Here is a 19,188-nt window from a genome sequence, read left to right as displayed (position 1 = left end):
TTTTTTTTATTCTTTTCTCTTAAAGAATTTTTGTTGACATTTTTGAACATTGACAGGGGTGGAGGAACGGTGCACAAGTATGTTTGTGTCAGGGATACCGGACAGAGGAAAGTTGATAGTACTATATATAGAAAGTAGTTTCCAAATTACTGTAGGCGTGTATCAGGATGTTGTGAAGTTCAAGTGAGTTTCAAGCTAATATTTAATTGTGCATGATGTGCAGTATACTTATCTCAAGATGCCACTACACAATGCAACAGCTTATGTAATAAATATGTTTTGAAAAAAATAGAGATCTATTTGTTATGCTATCCATAGAATGACCTTATTTAGAAAACTCACCTAATTCCAGAGAGCAGGAAATAAGTCAACAATATATGTCCAATATTTATGCACTATAGCTGTTCACTGTAGGGTTTTATTCCCATTACTAGCAATCAGCCAATATACGCGGTGGTGTTTTTCTATTGGATCACTGGAACCTAGTACTGAGAAGTAGAAATGCCCTACATATATAAAATAAACATAAGTTCAGTTACATAACCCAGACTTCTATGAGGTGAAATCTAGATTTGCTTCCCCTCACCTAGGCTTCTGGTAGAGAAGACAGAACTATTTCAAATACCAATGTGGTTTGCACTAGCTATGTCTAAACTTACGGCAGTGTGTAGAATACAGACGCCGAGCATGGGTATAAATAACAGTGTAGGTGGTGAGACACTGCTTAGTGAGTAGAGTAAAAACATGCCAGAATCTTAGGGTATAAACCCTACGTGGCTCTCTACATGCCCAAGCAGTGCCTCCCATGTGTACACCGCTATTTTTAGCAGTGTATTATCCTGCTGTTTTCCCGCTGCTGGAGCCTTTCCCGGTCACAGAGAAAAGCTCCAGCAGTGGGGAAAGGCTCTGGTTTTGGGGAGTCAGTGCCTCTCACTGCCACGTATAGCTGCACATCACAGTATGGACACAGCCTGCTTTTCACTGTGGTGTGTTTCTACACGTACTATCCACACCACTGCCAGAGTATACAAGGCCTAGGAATTGTATCTCTGTAGTTTCTGTTTAATATTTGCCCTGTTAGCAATTAAAGGCATGCATTTGCTACCATGAATGGAGCACATGGAACAGTTAATTTGTATCTAAAGATGTCTGTCCCAGATATACTTCATATCTGTCCACTGTTTTCTTCTTCTAGTTAAAGGTGGTAGTAGACTATCCATTTAACTGGATAATAACTGTCCATAATGCTTTTCAGCATTTCAACCTTAAAATATAAAACAAAGCAAAAAATCCTCTTTTTCAAGGGTACTGCATTAGTCAAAGGAGACATATATGTGTCTCTGAAAGAAAAAAAATTTGCAAAATAGATATACAAAAATCCACTGTCAACTTGAATTTCTCATATGAATTGCAGATTTGGGGGGCACTCAATAAATCTTCTGGGTATCAAGAAAAAGAAGGACCCTATTCAATGACTTTCTACTTTTTATGTAATAGGAGGCATAGTAATTATGTAGGTGGTTTATGATGATCTATAGGCAACTGTACTGACTATTTCCCACTAAAGATTTGTGGAGTTTCTCTTTCAGGCAAATTTTATATAAGCTATAATATGTAGCTGTACTTTACAGCCAACCTGCTACTACCAAGGCTAAGTTGAGCATTTACTTCACATTCTTTCATGTTGTACTGTATGCCAAGTCAGACTCTGCTGAGGCTCTAGCTCTTTTCCTAAATCAGCTAATATGAGAGGGTGCAGGAGACGTAGCTGATGAACAGAGAGTTAATTTAAATTCAGTTTTCCCTTCCCTTTGCATAGGGGTTCAATGTGCACACGTGTTATAGACATAATTTGTCTTTTGGGGAGAAATGAAAGTATCTTTGGAAAGGCATGGATCCATACCACAGGGCTTTAGAATTGTGTTAAACTGTCAGAGCCAGGCTGTCTTATGGACCTAGCTGGAGATCACTCTGGGTGGGGCTCAATCTGTAAAGAGTCCGTGTCGTTTTGGGATTTGCCTTGAGGAGGAGGAGGAGGATTATGATGTTACACTTTAACAATGTACACTTATTTTGCTCTCTGATGATGGTGGTTGTTATTATGGTAGCATCAAAAGGATCAAATCCAAGATCAGTACAATGCCACTGTACAAGCCCATAGTAGGAATAGTCCCTGCCCTGAAGAGCTTACAGTCTAAACATACAAGACAGTGAGACAAGGAAATGTAACTATTCTTATCCCCACTTTGCAGAGGGAACTGAAGCACAGATGGATTAAATGACTTGCTCATAAGCACGTAAAATGTTTGTGGCAGCAATTGAACCCAGTTATCTTGAGTTCCCGTCCAGAGCCTTGACACTATTTCAAGGCAGTACGTATGTTTGTTTCTGCAGACAAGGGTGGAAAAAGCAGAATGACAAAGATAAGACACCTGATTCTTCACTGCCTTGCAGCAGCTGTCATCGTCCACATTAGGTCAGCAAGGCTACCATTCTGATCTGGCAGTACTTATACCTCCTTTGCACAGTTGTCAATGGCTACAAAAGGTGCTAGGCAGTGGAGCCTTATATCCAGGATGTAAGACATTAGAATGAAATTAGAGGGACAGTCTCAAAACTATGTCTGTGACAGTTTTGTGTCTACTTTTTTAAGATGATGGATTTTCGTGCATTTTTCTTGGTTATCTTAGGAGGAATAATTCTTAAAGAACTGTCATGGCAGAAAACGGGTATTTGCCATTCATTTGAGTTTGTGTGAAAGGTCACCTAAATTCTCCTCCTGGGAGAATGTGAGAGAAAGACAAAACCACATGTGACCGTTATTAGTCACATCACTTAATGCACTAGCACATTTTACTGAGATATTACAGTAGTAAGGACAGTATAAGAACCTATATAGAATAGAATAGAATCTAAAATATAGGCAGTATATTTGCCAAGAATTTTCAGAGCAAGAGATTATCATGCATTGTAGAAAGAGGAAAACTTGTTTTTGATTTTGTAAACTGATATATGTATGAAAAGAAACAGCACAAATGAAACCCAGTTAATTCTTTGCTATTATAAACTTTAGATTGCATTTGATTATTGTCTTTGCCTGAAATTTTTTTTCTAGTGGGTTTAGTGTTTACTTAAAATTCATTTTAAAATGCAATTTGATTAGTAGATACCAGGTTACTCTGTATGTGTGTGTGTGTGTGTGTATGAGAGAGAGAGAGAGAGAGAGAGATACACTATTCAGTGAAAAGCTGACAGGCTGTTTATTTATATCAGGTGTTGAAACTAATATGAACTTGACAAGCAGGGAAGATCCCACCACATCAGAAATTGGATCAGAAACCCAAGATAAAAATGCAAACAACCATGGAACTCAATCGTCTAATCCACTGTCCAGTTCCGTAACTGCTGAAAATGGAAATTCAGTCTCAAATGGTAAGCGGTTTTTAATCTAAAAACATTCTAACATAAAATTGCTTAAGTGGTTTTCTGAATGAGTTTTTTAAGATATAGTCAAACTCTAGAATGTTTTGAATTGCAAAATATCCATCAAAAACTGGCTTAACTTTGTATTTATGAGTTAGTAAGCCTGTCTCCAATAATAACTGAGTGTGAATGACACAGAATTGCCTTTGTCGAGGAATTTGTAGTTAGCTCACTAGCTCATATAAGTGGCCTGGGCAACTGAGAATTCAGACTTCTGATCTTCTAATCAATGTAAAGTGGATTGAAAATGGAAAACATACTCTTCTCTTGGTACAGGTTTTCCTGCTAATGAAAGCTGAGTAATGTGTGGTTGTAAGTGGCACTGAAGAAACAATACAAATTTACAAGCACCTAGGAAGTGATGGCCAGGTCTTCCAAGGCACTAATTGCCCTAAAACCCATTGATTTTAATCTATTTAGGACTTGTCTACACACAAAAGTTGTACCTGACAGTTAAATCAGTACAACCCCCTTAGTGTGGACACAATTATATCAGTATAAAGATGCTTATACCAGTGTAGCCCATTCCCATATGGAAAGAGGGACATACTATACCACTGTAAGGCACCTCTATGCCGGTATAACTGTATCCACACTGGAAGTTGTATCAGTATAAATATTTCCTGATATAAATATATCACACCCTGCGCCAAAATAGTTATACTGGTACAAAATCTATGTGTGGACTGGGCTTTAAATTCTTATCTATCTAGGGTTTTAGTAGTATTTTCTAATGTCCTGAAGGGATTGCTTACTATTGACAGTTAAGAAATTAAGTCACATTTTATATATTAAATTTACATGTCTGAATAGTTTATAAAGGGTTAATAAATGATTAAGAGTTTCTCTCATAAATAGCTAATCAGTTGTTACAGAATCTAACAGGTCAAGAGTTTGCTTGTAGCCATTTATAATTTCTATTCTATAATATCAATAACCCATACTACTCACATTGGTAACATGCTTATAACATCTATGAATAATTTATCAACCCTTTTAAAATGATTAATAAATAGAACTTTAATATACAGTGTGACCAGAAAGTGTAATGATTAGAGAGGATTGGGAATTTTCCAACCATTTTGTTCGTTCAAAAATGCTGATTTGCTGAAACTGAGAATTTTTGCAGAAACAGATCAGTTTTGACAGAATGTTAATCAGGAGAGATGTGGAAGCTCTAAGCTCTAGAGCAGGGACATGAGCATGGGTCTCCCACATCCTATGTGAGTACCCTAACCCCTAATCCACAGAGTTCATCTCTAGCATACTGGTCCAATGAATACATGATTATATATACAAGATGGAACAGCTCCAACAGGAGAGAATGAGAGACCCATCCCACCAGAGAATAGCCCATGGCTTATGACACTTACCTGGGAGGTGGGATACACATATTTCAATCTCTGCTCTGAATCAGTGATGAGTGCCCAAGTTCTTGGCTATTACAGGGTCTGATGGGTGGGCCTCTCTTTCTGATCTTTCATGAAAAAAATGGAAAGGTCTCAGTTTTGTTCCATACTGGAATGAAACCAAATTTCAAAACCTTATTTTTTTTTACAAAACAGAATTCTTGTTTTCCAGCCAGCCCTAGTAATGATGGTTACATCAGTTAACAAATGGGAAAATCCTCTGGAGCACTTCAGAAGAAGGATTAAAGGAATCCATGATTCCAAAGATGATCTATTTTTTTAAAAAAAAAGTAGAAAAGTCCTTCAGTTATGAGAGCTTAGCTTCTTAAATGTTTTAAAGTCTGTCTTTTCTTGGGCATCTTTAGAGAATGATGACATTTGAAAACATGCCCATAAGATTTATACCATTTTAAAGTATAGACTTACTCTTTTCTTTTACTGCTCATCAAACTCTGCTAACTTTGTGGAATTTTTGGCATGAAATGCATGATTAAATATATGATATTTAGATGATAAAACTACCAAGTACTGAGATGTACCAGCAGTCTGATTTCCATAGTTAGAAGTAGAAATCCAGATTAATACATTACTCATTTAAGCAAATACTGAAGCAATTTCTTAAATAAAATCTTGTCCTTTGCTGTCATGAAGAGTGAAGTGACCGTACCACTCCTCTGAAGCATGTAGTATAATAAAAGAAATTTAAAGTTATTATACTGAAAAGAACAATCATTTTGCAAGACTTTAATCTTACTTCTGAAAGAATCTGATGAATTCTTTAGAAAACCATTCCTAAGCAGCTAAAAAGTTGACTGGCACAACCTCCTAACAGACGAATGCTGTATCACATTCAGAAGCTAAGTTGAATTAGTATGGAATTTTAATGGAAGTTTTTCATTTTTATATATTGTAATCCTCTTCCTCTTTAGTTTGTCTTCCTTCAGTGTTTGCAGTAACAGCATGGAAAAGCAGAGTGCCACAACAGAACTGTGACATTTCCTAAAGCACTAACCCTCCAGACCTACCATAGTTTTAGTTTAACAGGAAGAACCACATAAGTGTTTCTAAAACACACAGACAATAAGCAGAAATTCCATCTAGCACTTTATGGCCTACAGCTGAAAAGTGCCAGATCCTAACAATAAAAAAGCAGAGTTCATGGAAGAAAGCGCTCAAGTACTGAAGAGTGGGCTAATATATCCAGGATCTTGATAGACTCCAGTGTATGGACTTGATAGACTCTGAGTGCATGGAAATTTACTGTTCATCCCTTCCAAATATTAATTAAAATGTGGTAGAAGAGAGCTGGGAATAACAAATTAAGAAAAATGATTAGCTATAACCACTATGAAATAAACTGACTATACTGGATGGGAACATACAGGTCTTTTTGTGAATTTGAGAGACAAATCCCCAAACTATGTTGCAGTCTGCCCCACCACTGTTCCTAGGAAGAGGCCACTCTGTCTTTGCTGCAGAGCTAACTTGAGTTATAACACAAGTGTCGCCCCTAATTCAAGTCCTAGCCACACACAAAACACATTAACTCAAGCATAGTGGTGGTGTTAATTCAAGTTGGCTGGCTCATCAGGCAGTGTAGGCTAGCATTCAAATTAGCACAATTCATCAGCTGCTGACACAACCACTCTGTGCTGCTATCGCAGGTTGAAGTGTTATTTTGCAGTGTGGCCACTCTTGAGGTAGGCTAGCTTGAGAGAAGTTAACTCAAGTGTAGATAACTCGAGTTAACTCTGCAGTGAAGACATAGCCTAAGCTAAACAATAGCTTGTCATTTCAAGTATTAATTTCCAACCAGGATTCAGTGGCAGCTCCAATGGTTGCTTATTTAGGCCTGCTCTATACTTAAAGGATTTGCCAACATAGCTGTGTGATTAGGAGTGTGAAAAAACTCACATCTCTAACCAACATAACTCTGCTAGCAAAAGCCCTACTGTAAATTCAGTTATATCAGCTAAGATGTCTTTTTGCCAGCATAGCTTATTTTATTCAGGGAACTGGTAAAAGCTATAACAGCAAAAGCACTCTCTTGCTGCTGTAAGCTGAATCTCTACTATGGGGGTTTACCAGTATTGCTATAAGTAAAAAAACCTTTCCAGTGGAGTCAAGGCCTTAGAATCAATGCCATGTGACAGGGGGTCTCTACCTTTTTTTGAATCACACTCTCCCCAACCTTTTTTTTTTTTTACTTGGAACACCCTCCCCAAAATGAGACTTCCCAATGCAATCTAGATGAACCGGGGCCATTAATACATTCATTCCAATAAAGGGGATTCTACTTTAAATAAAGCACTCCTTTGATCCTGCTGTCTAACTGTGAACAGGCTAGGAAACCTTTAAAAGCACATACTTTAATATCGCACAATATTTTCAGGGAAGTATTTCTCAATTTCATCATTGAAGAGTGCTAATGAGCATTGCAACCGTGCATACCAGCTCATAACACGACTCACTGAAATTTGGCCGAGGCACTCCTCCATCAAGAAGGAAAGGTGACTGGGCCAAATTTGAATCAGTGGCATTGTGACCTCGTGAGTGAGTGAGAAGGCTCGCTGCACTGCCCTAGAAAGTTTTATGTGACCCCCGCTTTCCCCTGGTTGAGAAACCCTGGCATAGAAGAAGGCTGTGTTGAGAGCGAAAAGAGAGCTATACTAACCAGAAAACTAGGGCAAGAAAGTCTCAGGAAATATAGGTGACAACCTGTATAGGTAATACTTCTGGGTTTCATATTTTTGAATTTAGTGCCTATCAAAGTGTTTGGAAGGAAACAAAGCTGGATGCTTTTGTTAAACTGGTGTTAATTTGGGTTAAACCAGAAGCTCCTCAATAAAACCCAACCCAGAGACCATGATTTGTCCTCAAACTGATTCTCTGATTTAAGCAACTTTTGTTCTAATGGTTGTGCACCTGCTAAACTGATATTTCCAACTTTGTGATGAATTAAGCAAAGGTCTTATTCAGTGCACAGCTGTGGTGTCCTAATATTTACCCAAGTGTATGTAAAGGAAACCTTTCAGAATGTAATCTACAACTCCATTTATCTTTCCAAACTCCACCAGCTCTCTGCTTTCCATGTCCATGCTGACGTACTTCTTTGAACTTCAGTGTACATGGAAACTCTGCTTATTTGATAAGACATCTTATCTAAGTACCTTACATAGAAATAAACAGATGAATCACTGATGCCTGGGACTTAGATCAAGGCTATCCTTTAAGAGTGTCCTAATGTGGAACGATATACTACAATATTATTTAAAAAAAAAACAGTAGTGGCTAAGAAAATATTTTTAGTTTATTTTGATGATGTTCTTCAATCACACCAGTATTTCACATTAGTTCTTACAGTGCCCACTCAAAATAGCATTATACATTAAAAGAATGTGGATGATTCTTTAATCATATGGACTGAGATAAATCAGGAATAACTCCCCTTAAATCACTGAAGAGGCATCAGTATAGAACTGGTGTGATGTCAATATAGAGTGTAGAATATTAGCTAATTTTTTAAAAAATTCTGATAATTTATCTATTATCTCTGTTTCACAAAAATTAATATCCACATACAAAACAGTTGTTTTTCATCTGTTTAAAAAAATCACCTCTGATGATTGGAGAAGTAGAAGTTTGCAAGACAGCACGGTTCCCGGGCCATTTATACAAGCAAAAAACTCAATGCATTACAAGTTCTCATTTTAGTTTATGCTTTATTACATTTTGGACCTCTGATTATTTCTCTAAAGATTTCATGCATTTTATGTACAATACACAACAATTTGCAAAGAGTGCAGTGTACAAACATCATTTAGAGCTTGATTCTGAAGGAAAGGATGTTCTTATGGTGAAGACACTGGATCGGGGCTCAGGAGATCCAGGTGCTAAGCCCAGCTCTTCCACAGACTTCCTACATGAGCTTGGGAAATGCATTTAGAGCCAGGTCTTGGCCCTCTGCTCTGTCCCCTTTGCACTGTTCCAGTGGCACAAAGGGGATGGAAAATTGTTCTACAAGGGAACCAGGGATTCCTCTAACATAGGGAGAATCCCTGGTTGGTGTAAGCTTTTCCAGCATCATTGTTCTCTCTGTAAAGTGGCACATACACCAACAGTAGCTGATAAGTAATAACAATAATTTATCTCTTGGAAAATTTCAGTAACCCTGGGTATAGTAATATGTCATCATATTTATGTCTTTTGTACTCATCTAGTAAAAAATGTCAAGCGTTTTCAATCTCTGGCTGAAAGTCTGGCACTATATAAATGTCAGGCTATAAGTTAGTATTATTCTGCTTTAGGTTTACCAGAGGAAAATGAATATTCAAGACTGTCAGCCAGCACTACAGCGAGCTCATCAAATCAAAGGCACAGGGAGAGCCACACTAGTCAGGTAAATATTTTACAGATGGTCTAATATACTGAAATGAATAAGAATGCTCACAGAGACTGCATAATGAAAGCATTCCCTATTCACATGTTTGTGTTGCCTTTGAAAAATACAGGTTTCCCTTAAATTATTCTCTTTATGTTAAGCCAAATACAATTATGAGTATACTTTTCAAGTTTTTTCATTGTGGAGATGATCTTCCTGGAGGTTTCTAATGCCACAATTCAAAGTTTATATCACTTTACATTGCTGGTTTGTGAGGGCATAATTTTCAGAAAGGCAATCTGACTCAGCAATCTGGGGGAAAGAGGACACTGATCTCTCCCAAAATATTCACAGTCGCACCAGAAAGACCTGAATAATAATCAGCTTCATAAGAAGAAATGAATAATTATATAGTCTCTTCATGCAAAAGTATTGAAGTCACTGAAAATATCATTAGGTACAAAAGGAATATAAATATTGCACTTTAATTACTTTGAAATTTGTGTTTAATTAATGGAACTTAATATAAAGTATTACCAACATAAAATTAGCTCTAAAGTACATTAAGTAAAACAAATGTGGGGGAGGAATGGAGAACATGGAGTAATGTATTTTCTTCATTCTTTTCTTCAGTATTTTGTACAAAACCTGAAACACTTTGCATTCCAGTTATTCAATTCTGTTCGGGCATTAGGCCTTCCAGCCATTATTTTTACTTTATTTAACAGATATAATTAGAATTTTCCATTTGTAATCCTCATCTGTTTCAGCCTGTCTTTAAAAAAAAAAATAGAATTGTGAGCCATGTTTTATTTGAAACTAAAAATCTTGCTGTAACTGCCAAATGAAGTCCAAGGGGAAAATATATTAGAGGAATTTCCTTATTAGTAAGAACTAATTAGACGATGCAATTTTCAAAATGTTGTACTAGAAGATAAGGGATGTGCTTTGTCGAAATGTATAAGATTTTCATTTGTTTTTTATTTTTGGCAATCCAAAACAACAAAGGTGAAATCCAGGCCCTACAGCCAATGGGAGTTTTGTCAGTGAGTTCAATGGGCCCAGCATGGGTGGCAGGTGGAGCCCTCCTTAGGGGAGGCTAGCCCCCGGCTCTGCCTCTTCCCTCTCCCCCCGCCCCCAGCTGGAGCCCCGAGACCACCTGCCCCTTCCCTGCAGCCGAGGCCACGAATCCCCACCCCGCACTGGCCAGAGGCCCTAGCACCCTCCCCCACACCCTGCCCTTGGCCAGAAGAGTTTTGGGCCAGCCGAAGCCCTGAGCCTCTCCTCCACCTCTGCCGACCCGGAGGTGCCCCGGGCCAGCTGCAGCTGTGCTGCACCTGCCCTCCCCAGACCCCAAGCCACTGCAGAGAAAAGCCTCTCAGCAGGCTGCCTTTGGGGACTACACAGCTCCTCCCGCAACACCTGACTGGGACCTTTCCCTCACCAACGGGCTGCTCAGCACGTTCTTCCTCTGACAGCACTTTCTTTCTACCCTCCCCCTTCCACACTTCAGATTCTCCTCAAACTCACGCCATCACAAACTCAGCCAAGGTCTCTGGCTTTAGAAGCACCTCTTGAGAGCTGCAGCTTGTGAGGCCCACAGATCCTTTGCACTTCCTGTAAATAAAAACACTAAACATCAAGGAACTCACCAGTTAAAGCAATGTTTAATCCACACCAAAGACAGATGTCTTGCCACCCAAATATCATAAACTTGAACATACTCACAGAAGTCTTGTCTCCAAAATAAATTTCATTTCATGTTCTCAAAACTCATACCTACAAGTGCAATCTTAAATACAACTTCAGTAAGATGAAGATATCTTACCTCTGCCACAGAAAGTGGGCTTGCATTTTATGCTTTTCCAATACAATCTGCTCTAATGAATGCATGCATCCCAAAATGTCGCTAGTTTTGCTACCAAGAAAAGAACACCTGAAAGAAATCTGTGTTCATTTTTTTCAGCAGAGAGATGTGAAAATCCACAGAGTGAAAAGCATTCCTCATTATGAGTATGCTATGAAATGTATTTGACAATGATTTGTTTTAATTACAATTGGCATTTCTTAGCACACTGGTGGTGACACTAGCAATATGAGAGCCCAGGGTAAGTCATTTTACCATGCTTCACTTCATTAGCCTCACTTTATCACTTAGCAGCAATTCTTTTACAGACATGTAATCAGACAAAGATTGTTGCACAGATCTGTAAAGATCCTAATTGCTATATAGGAAGAGTATCAGGGGGTAGCCGTGTTAGTCTGTATCTACAAAAACAACAAAGAGTCTGGTGGCACCTTAAAGACTAACAGATTTATTTGGGCATAAGCTTTCGTGAGTAAAAACCTCACTTCTTCAGATGCATAGAGTGAAAGCTACAGATGCAGGCATTATATACAAACACATGGAGAGCAGGGAGTTACTTCACAAGTGGNTAGGACTGAAACGGAGTCTTTGGATGCCTTGGAAGATTCTCTGTCACTTCAGCTAAAGGAAACTGGTTCATTAGCCTGTGAGGTCTTTTTATACTTATGCTTTTTTTATATCTTACAGAGAATTGCTTATAGAGGCGAGAAGAGTTAATTTCACTTATGTCACACAATCTCATGACTCTGATATATCACAGATGAAGTTATGGTAATGTGGCTCATGGTACATTCTACTCTCAATGCAACGAAAACACACATATACACACATTAAAGAGCAAATGTCAAGTCCATTTACAGGAGCATAACATGTATAGCACCTGTGACTTTTAATTTTAAACAATAATGAAGTTTTCATATAATTCAGAATTAGCACCAAATATCCCATAGAATTAAGATCAGTTACTCAGATGATTATCCCTAGTGCTGGTTGACAATTTTTGACAAAAACTGTTTTAATTGAACAATAGGGTTTTGACAATTGCATTTTCATCCAAATATTTTGGATTTTATCAAAAATTTAAAATGAAAAATGTTGACAGGCCATTTCACATTTAAGAATTGTCAGAAAAATCCCTCTCTCTCTCTCTCTCTCACTGGAAAATAGGGAGAACATTTAAAAATAGGAGTGGAATTTTTCCCACCAAAAGAAAATGAATTTCAAAGTGAAATTTTGTTTCAAAATGTTTTATCAAAAAATAAATTTTCTTCAAAAGAAATGAAAAATCTTTCTTTAAAAAAAACCTCACAAAACATACTTACCTTTTTTCAGCCAGCACTAGTTAACCCTTTACTGCCCTTTTACAGTTCTGTGACTGCATGGTCATAAATTTCCAGGTTCAGTAGAATATATACATAGCAAGTGGATGCCCGATAAAAACAAATGGCTCATAACGTTGCACTGGGTGTGGTGCTGTAGCATTAATCTCATCCTTCTTGCATCCCTAAACAATATGGCGGGCTGGATTGGGTGTCATAGATCTGAGGATCAGTGATCCAAAGGAGAGGCCAGTAACAGACTGGTGAGAAAGTGTTCCACGTGGGCGAATCTACTCAGATACTACATCTTTTTTAAAAATATGTGTTAATGCACAAGCATAAGGATTTTTTCCCTAATTGGGGATTCCAGGTTCCATTTATTCTAAGCTTTTATTTAATAGAAAAGCTTTCTAGCCCATTCTGTTGCAAAGATAAGCCTTCAAAATGTAAACTAAAGCTGGACAGTAAAGCTACTCTTGAAGGAACTGATTTTTTCATTATATCCAAGTCTGTCATTCCAACAAAAGTTTTCCTGTGCTCAAGCTCTTCAGAAGGCAGGACCAGATCTGTCAGTCACAGAAGGGAGATCTGCCTCTCCCTTCTAGGTAAAACCCTAATTTCCTTCTGGGAAAAACCCTAATTTGTTCTGCCTCTTGGCAGCTTCAACATGCAATCACCAGACCCTGCTGTTCTGAGACAGAGCATTGGAATCTCTTCCTTTCTCAGACTTAACTTAAAATTTCTTTATCTTAACCTATTCTCCTTTTCAAGTCAATTCTTGGTAGACCAGTGGGCCTTTCAGGGTGCTTGGCCACACAGTATACAACTCCCATCCTACTCTAGACACCTAGGTAAGGGGCACAAAAGCTCTTCAAAATGGAGGAGAAAGCCAAAAGATGCCTCCTCTTCTCAGTTACCTTACAGCCTTATTTAGATGGGAAATGTTGCTGCCTCTGCGATAACATAATATGGAGAACCAGCCCTGCACAGAGCAGCAACATGAGCAAGGGAGTGCAAAGGTGAGATTTTTGCATTCTTTTCAGTTTAGTCACATTCCAGGAACTGGTCCCAAAGCATAGTTATTTAAATGTTAACATTATTAAGCACAGGGAATCTAAGAAACAAACACTCAGAGTGGGAAAGTTTCAACAGGAGATCCCCCCCATAGGATGTTGGCTGGGCTTTTGGATATAAGGAGTCCACTGCTACCTCCTGTCCGTGAATGGTGCCTAAGTTCCCCTCAAAAAACCAAAATATTTAGTTTTGATAATGTCAAAATGGTTAATTTTAACATTTCCGAATGTTTTTCATTTCATTCAAAACAATTAGCCAAAATCGACATGAATTCACAAAATGTTTCAGTCAACCTGGATCTGCATTTTTCTGCAAAAAAAAAAAAAAAAAAAAAAAGTTCCATCCGAAAAGTTTTGCCAAGTACTACCAGGCACTCTGCATTAAAATCAAAGTGGGCTGGCCTTTCTGATTTTTTTCCCATATAATTGTTAATTGTTTGTCTGTATTTTTGATACAGTTGTTATTACCATTTTCTACCCTGGTCTGTGGCTTGGGGGATGAAGAGAAAGAGCATGGTGGAGAGGAAAGAGCAGGCGGGCTAAAAGTTTCCATGTCCTTATGTGGGCATCAAAAAGCACCATGGACAGTCTGTAAAGTAGATGAGGGGGACAACTTGGAGATAAAGAACAGATGGAAAATGATGGGCAGGGCAAAAGAAATGGGGAAATAATTGTGGGGATAAGCTGGGAACCAAACAAAGGATGATACAAACAAGGTGGCTTGTAGCAAGGACAAACAGACTGAGAAGGAAGGCAAAGAAGAGATGTGGGGATATGGATAAGAAGATTAGGAAAGAAGAAAAGGCAGAAGAGAGACAGAGCAAGAATAATAAAAAAGAGATCAGGGAGAGAAAACAAAGGGGAGTTTAAAATGACAGAAAAGGGAAAAGATATAGGGATAAATGAGAAAATAAGGAGACTGAAGGACAGAGATACAAAGAAATGGAATCAGCAAGATGTTTCACATAATTCTGTGGTGAGTAAATTATTTTATGTATTCTTGCCTTTGTATTTTTGGTATAGACAAATGGGATATAAAAGAATTTTATAATGTACCTAATGTGCATATATTTATAGTATGACTTACTATGCAAATTAGATCTCAACCCAGTTGTTACCCAGGGTTATCTGAACCCAAAGCTATGGTAACTAATCCCTGTTTTCCAGGTGGTGTCAGGAAATAAATCAGTGGGGGACACAGCACCTCTATCTGATAAATGATTGCTTCCACCCCAAGATCCTTTTTTATTGAGTCTAAAGCACACATCAAAACCTAGCAATAGTCTAGACTCACCCCAGGTAGATATAGGTACCCAAGGTCTGAGGCGATATCTAGTGATTCAGCAGCACGGTTCAGTGGCCAGCCTTTCTCCTAGCCACCGGGGAGTTAGGTGTTGGTCTCCTAGCTCATAGAAATCCTCTTGAACTTCTCCCAAGCTTCTCCAAATTGCACATACTCTGTAAACTCTTTTATAGGTACCTCAAAACAAAGCACTCATAGTAACTTTTAATAGGTTTGGGTTTCCCTAGCAACAACAAAGAACTCATAATTTCTACTTATCGGCAAAGCAGTTTTGAGCAAGAAACTTACAAACGCAGGCACCCAGACTCAAGCTGAGCTATTCACATTCCTCCACCCCCCCCCACCCCCCACCTTCTCAGTCCTTGTTAGTAACACAGGCAGCTGCCGTTGTTCCGTCTGCCTAAGCCAAGGCCAGATTGGCTGCAAGTTATGTCAAATCCATGTCTCTCATAACACAGAGGCTCCGAGAAATGTGCCACAAAGTTTGGGTGCTTCACCATAGCAGGGAAAAAGTAGAAGACTTGCCACCAAGAGCTGTGAAATCTCTTTTGGAGATTGGTTTAAGCCTTGAGTATTGATTCACTTGACGTTAGTGAGTGCTGAGGGTACTTATCAGTTTCCAGTATTGGATCCATAGTGATACATTAAATAAAACTGCCATTAGTAGCCAACCAGCCTGCTACATAGAATAATATCTGGGAAGTGTACATCCTACCACAAGATTTTGGAGTACCCCTTTTTGAAATGTCTGGTTCTTCTGTCACCAGTGCTTAAGGCAGTGAGGTCAATAATGATGTCTGTTTTCTCACCAATTTCTGAATTAGAGAATCAACACACCTACTCTTCTATTTAAATAAATAAATAAACCCTCACAGCACTGTTTGGCATATTGCAGTAAAAAAAGCAGCCAACATCTGACAATGAAAAATGGGAAAACATATTTTCACATTTGTTAAGAATGTATTTATTGTTTCATTAGAGCTTAAGCCATAGTTCTTATTTGGTGAAATCTTATTGTTTCAGCAGTCTATCCTCTCAGAAAGAACTGCATATTCAGTGAAGTTTCCAGGGCCCTATTTGTTCATACTTGATTTAATATTTGTTGTCAATCACTTCTTTTTGTTGAATGTTCAGAAGTTAAAAAAAATTAATCCTGGATACTGCTGTGAGTTGTTACCCTTAGCCTGTTATCACTGCTCTAAATGGCTCTAAAATTCATTATTAATGTCTGTCATGTTCAACCATTAGCTGGCAGAAGTCTTTGATCATCTTTGAAGAAAAATGTGGCAATCGAGCAAGTCTAGTCTTTAATAAAAAAAATCACTAACACCTTTATAGACGTACAACATCCAAGAGATGTCATATAATACCCTATATATCATTGATCTGAATCGAGAAATACCATAAATTGTTTTCAAGTTTGTTGTTTTGACAGTAATTGCAAAGAAATCTTTTTGTAATCTCACACCCGGACAAAAATGAAGAGTTATAACATACTATAACTTTATTTCTTATCAGGCTTTTCAGACAAAAATATATTGCAAAAGGCTTCATAGAGTTAAATAAGGCAGAGTTATGTTATATCTGAATCAATGGTGTACACACATCATGGGAAATGTCATGACCATTACGCAACAACTGCTACGTCCTTTAATAGAGAAAGTTCTGCACTTTCCAGTGCTTAAATCTTCTTATCCTCACATTCAGCGAGTGGAATTGTGGTTTTGCTGATGGGAAGGTAGTGAAGACTACTTCTGCCTTCTTCTCTCCTCATATATCCATGCAGTACTAGCTACACTCTGTGTTTATATGCAGAGTTGGACAAAAGTGCAAAATTCAGTCCAAATATGTTGTAAATGTAACCCACTGGTGAGTATGAGTTACAGGGCCCCTTCTGTGCTCATCCACAGAGGATGTGAGGTGCTACAGTCGCCAGTTACAGAGCTTTAGCTCAGGCTGTATATTTTAGCTCTGGAGTTTGCCAGGTTCAATCCATGGTGTGTTGGCGAAGAGGGCACTCATCCACACAAACACTGAATCCAAAATTCAGTGTTTGAGTCTAAGCTTTTGATCCAGTCCATTATGTAGAAATGCATTGCAGACAACGGAGGCAAACTTGAATTATTTCTTCTTCTTCTTCTCCTTCTTGTTATTCTTATTCTTCTCCTTCTGTCATTATTATTATTATTATTATTATTATTTATTTTAATTCCTGTAGGGCCTAGGAGTCCTAGTCATGGGCTAGGACCCCTTATGCTAGGTGCTGTACAAACACAGAGCAAAAAAACCGTCCCTGCCCCAAGGAGCTTACAATCTAAGTATAAGACAAGGGACAGCAAATGGATACAAACAGATGGGGATGTACAAGTAAACACTGAAACCGTATTTGTCAGCATGGTATGTAAGAGTCTCTGCACACCAGCAACCTAACTATTGTCAAATTGTTTATAGGCAAAGAAGAATTTTGAGGCAGGCTTTAAAGGTGGCTAATGAGGTAGCTGTGTGGACATTGATGGGGAGTTCCTCCCAAAAGTGTGTGGAGTAGCATGGGAGAAAGCATATAGGGTCTTATTTGGAAATTTACTAAGTGAGCAGTGAAGGAAGGCATTATGAACCGATTAGAGGTAAGCATCAGCAGTGAATGAGAGACGATAGGCAGGGTAAGGATTGGCCTTGAAAGTGAATACAAGCAGTTTGATGCAGTGGAGAAGGGGGAGCCAGTGCAGGAATTCAAAGAAAGGGGTAACATAGTCAAAGCAATGGGCTAGGAAAATGATCTTTGCAGCAGAATTCTGAATGGATATGATCAGGGCAAGATTGGATTTGTCAAGGCCAAAGAGAAAGACATAAAAATGGCCATATTTGGTCAGAACAATGGTCCATCTAACCTAGTATCCTATCTTCCAATAGTGGCCAATGCTAGATGCTTTCGAGGAAATGAACAGAAGAGGGCAATTTATCAAGTGATAAGTCCCCTGCCATCCAGTCCCAGCTTCTGGCAGTTAGAAGCTTAGGGACACTCAGAGTATGGTGTTGCGTCCCTGATCATCTTGGCTCACAGCCATTGATGGACCTATCCTTCATGAGCTTATCTAATTCTTTTTTTGAACCCACTTATACTTTTGGACATCACAACATCCTGTGGCAATGAGTTCCACAGGTTGATTATGCACTGTGTGAAGATGTAGTTCCTTACATTTGTTTTGAATCTGCTGCCTAGAATTTCATCAGGTGACCCCTAGTTTGTACGTTATGTGAAGGGGTAAATAACACTTCCCTATTCACTTTCTCCACAATGTTCATGATTTTATAGACCTCTATCATATACCCACTTAGGCATCTCTTTTCTAAAATGAACAGTCCCAGTCTTTCTAATCCCACCTCGTATGAAAGCTGTTCCATACCCCTGATCATTTTTGTTGCCCTTCTCTGCCTTTATTGCCTTTCCAATTCTAATATATCTTTTTTTGAGATGGGGTGACCTGAACTGCACACAGTATTCAAGGTGTGGGTTTACCATGAATTTATGTAGTGGCATTATGATATTTTCTATCTTATTATCTATCCCTTTCCTCGTAGTTCCTAACCAGTCTAGTAACAGAGACACGAGATGATGAGAGATGTTATAAAGAAAGACTCAGCAAGATTTACACATAGCCTGGATATGTGGACCTAGAGAAATGTCAAAGTCAAAGATGACACACAGGTTATGGATTGTAGCTAAATTAAAGTGTCTGATTGGATTTTGATGACATAACAAGAAAATCAATGGGAATGAAAATGGGGTCCATTTAGTTGTGTTACCTTTCAAGGGTTTCTTTGAAACAACAAGATGGAAGTGATCAATTAAGTAGCAAGGAAGAAGCATCCAGTTAAAAAGAAAAGAAGAAAAAGAAAGGTTTAAAAAATGAATAAATGGCAATGAAAAAATGAATGAATTCCACTTTGAAGAGATAAGGATTTTTAAGTTGCTGTACAGTATTTTTATGCCATTTACATTGAAGTCATTTGCAGGAAATGATCCATTTACCTTACTCTGATAGAGAAACAAGACAGTTGTTGTCCTGAAAAATATATTTCCCTCAAGAACTGGGTAATAGGAACTATGAGCACATTGCTGACGTTTTAAAAAATCACTACATACCCAAACAAATATTCTAGCTGGGATAAGTTTTACCCCAGCAGAAACAAGAAGGAAACTGTTTATCTGATATTATGTCCACACACTGACATTTTGGTGACCACTTGCAGGAGGCCCTTAGGATAGGACCATTTTATATTGGTATCAAAAATCCAGCTTTGAGTAAAGTGGCTGAGAAAGGACCATAACCTGGAAGGAGCAATGTATATTGC

The 19,188-nt window shown here is 38.3% G+C and overlaps 1 protein-coding gene across 2 annotated transcripts in view; it reads left to right on the top strand.

Annotated features, from left to right (window-relative positions):
- Positions 1-19,188, top strand: part of MYO16 (myosin XVI) — a 559,391-nt gene that overhangs the window by 525,889 nt on the left and 14,314 nt on the right. For both annotated transcript variants that reach the window (XM_034758177.1, XM_034758176.1), the window contains 2 exons: positions 3,274-3,432; positions 9,200-9,291. In XM_034758177.1, coding sequence (XP_034614068.1) covers positions 3,274-3,432; positions 9,200-9,291 — 251 coding nt within the window. The remainder of the gene's footprint in view (positions 1-3,273; positions 3,433-9,199; positions 9,292-19,188) is intronic.

Source organism: Trachemys scripta, chromosome 1, assembly GCF_013100865.1.
Source record: "Trachemys scripta elegans isolate TJP31775 chromosome 1, CAS_Tse_1.0, whole genome shotgun sequence".
Lineage (NCBI taxonomy): Eukaryota > Metazoa > Chordata > Testudines > Emydidae > Trachemys > Trachemys scripta.
This window is presented reverse-complemented; position numbering and strand designations above follow the sequence as displayed.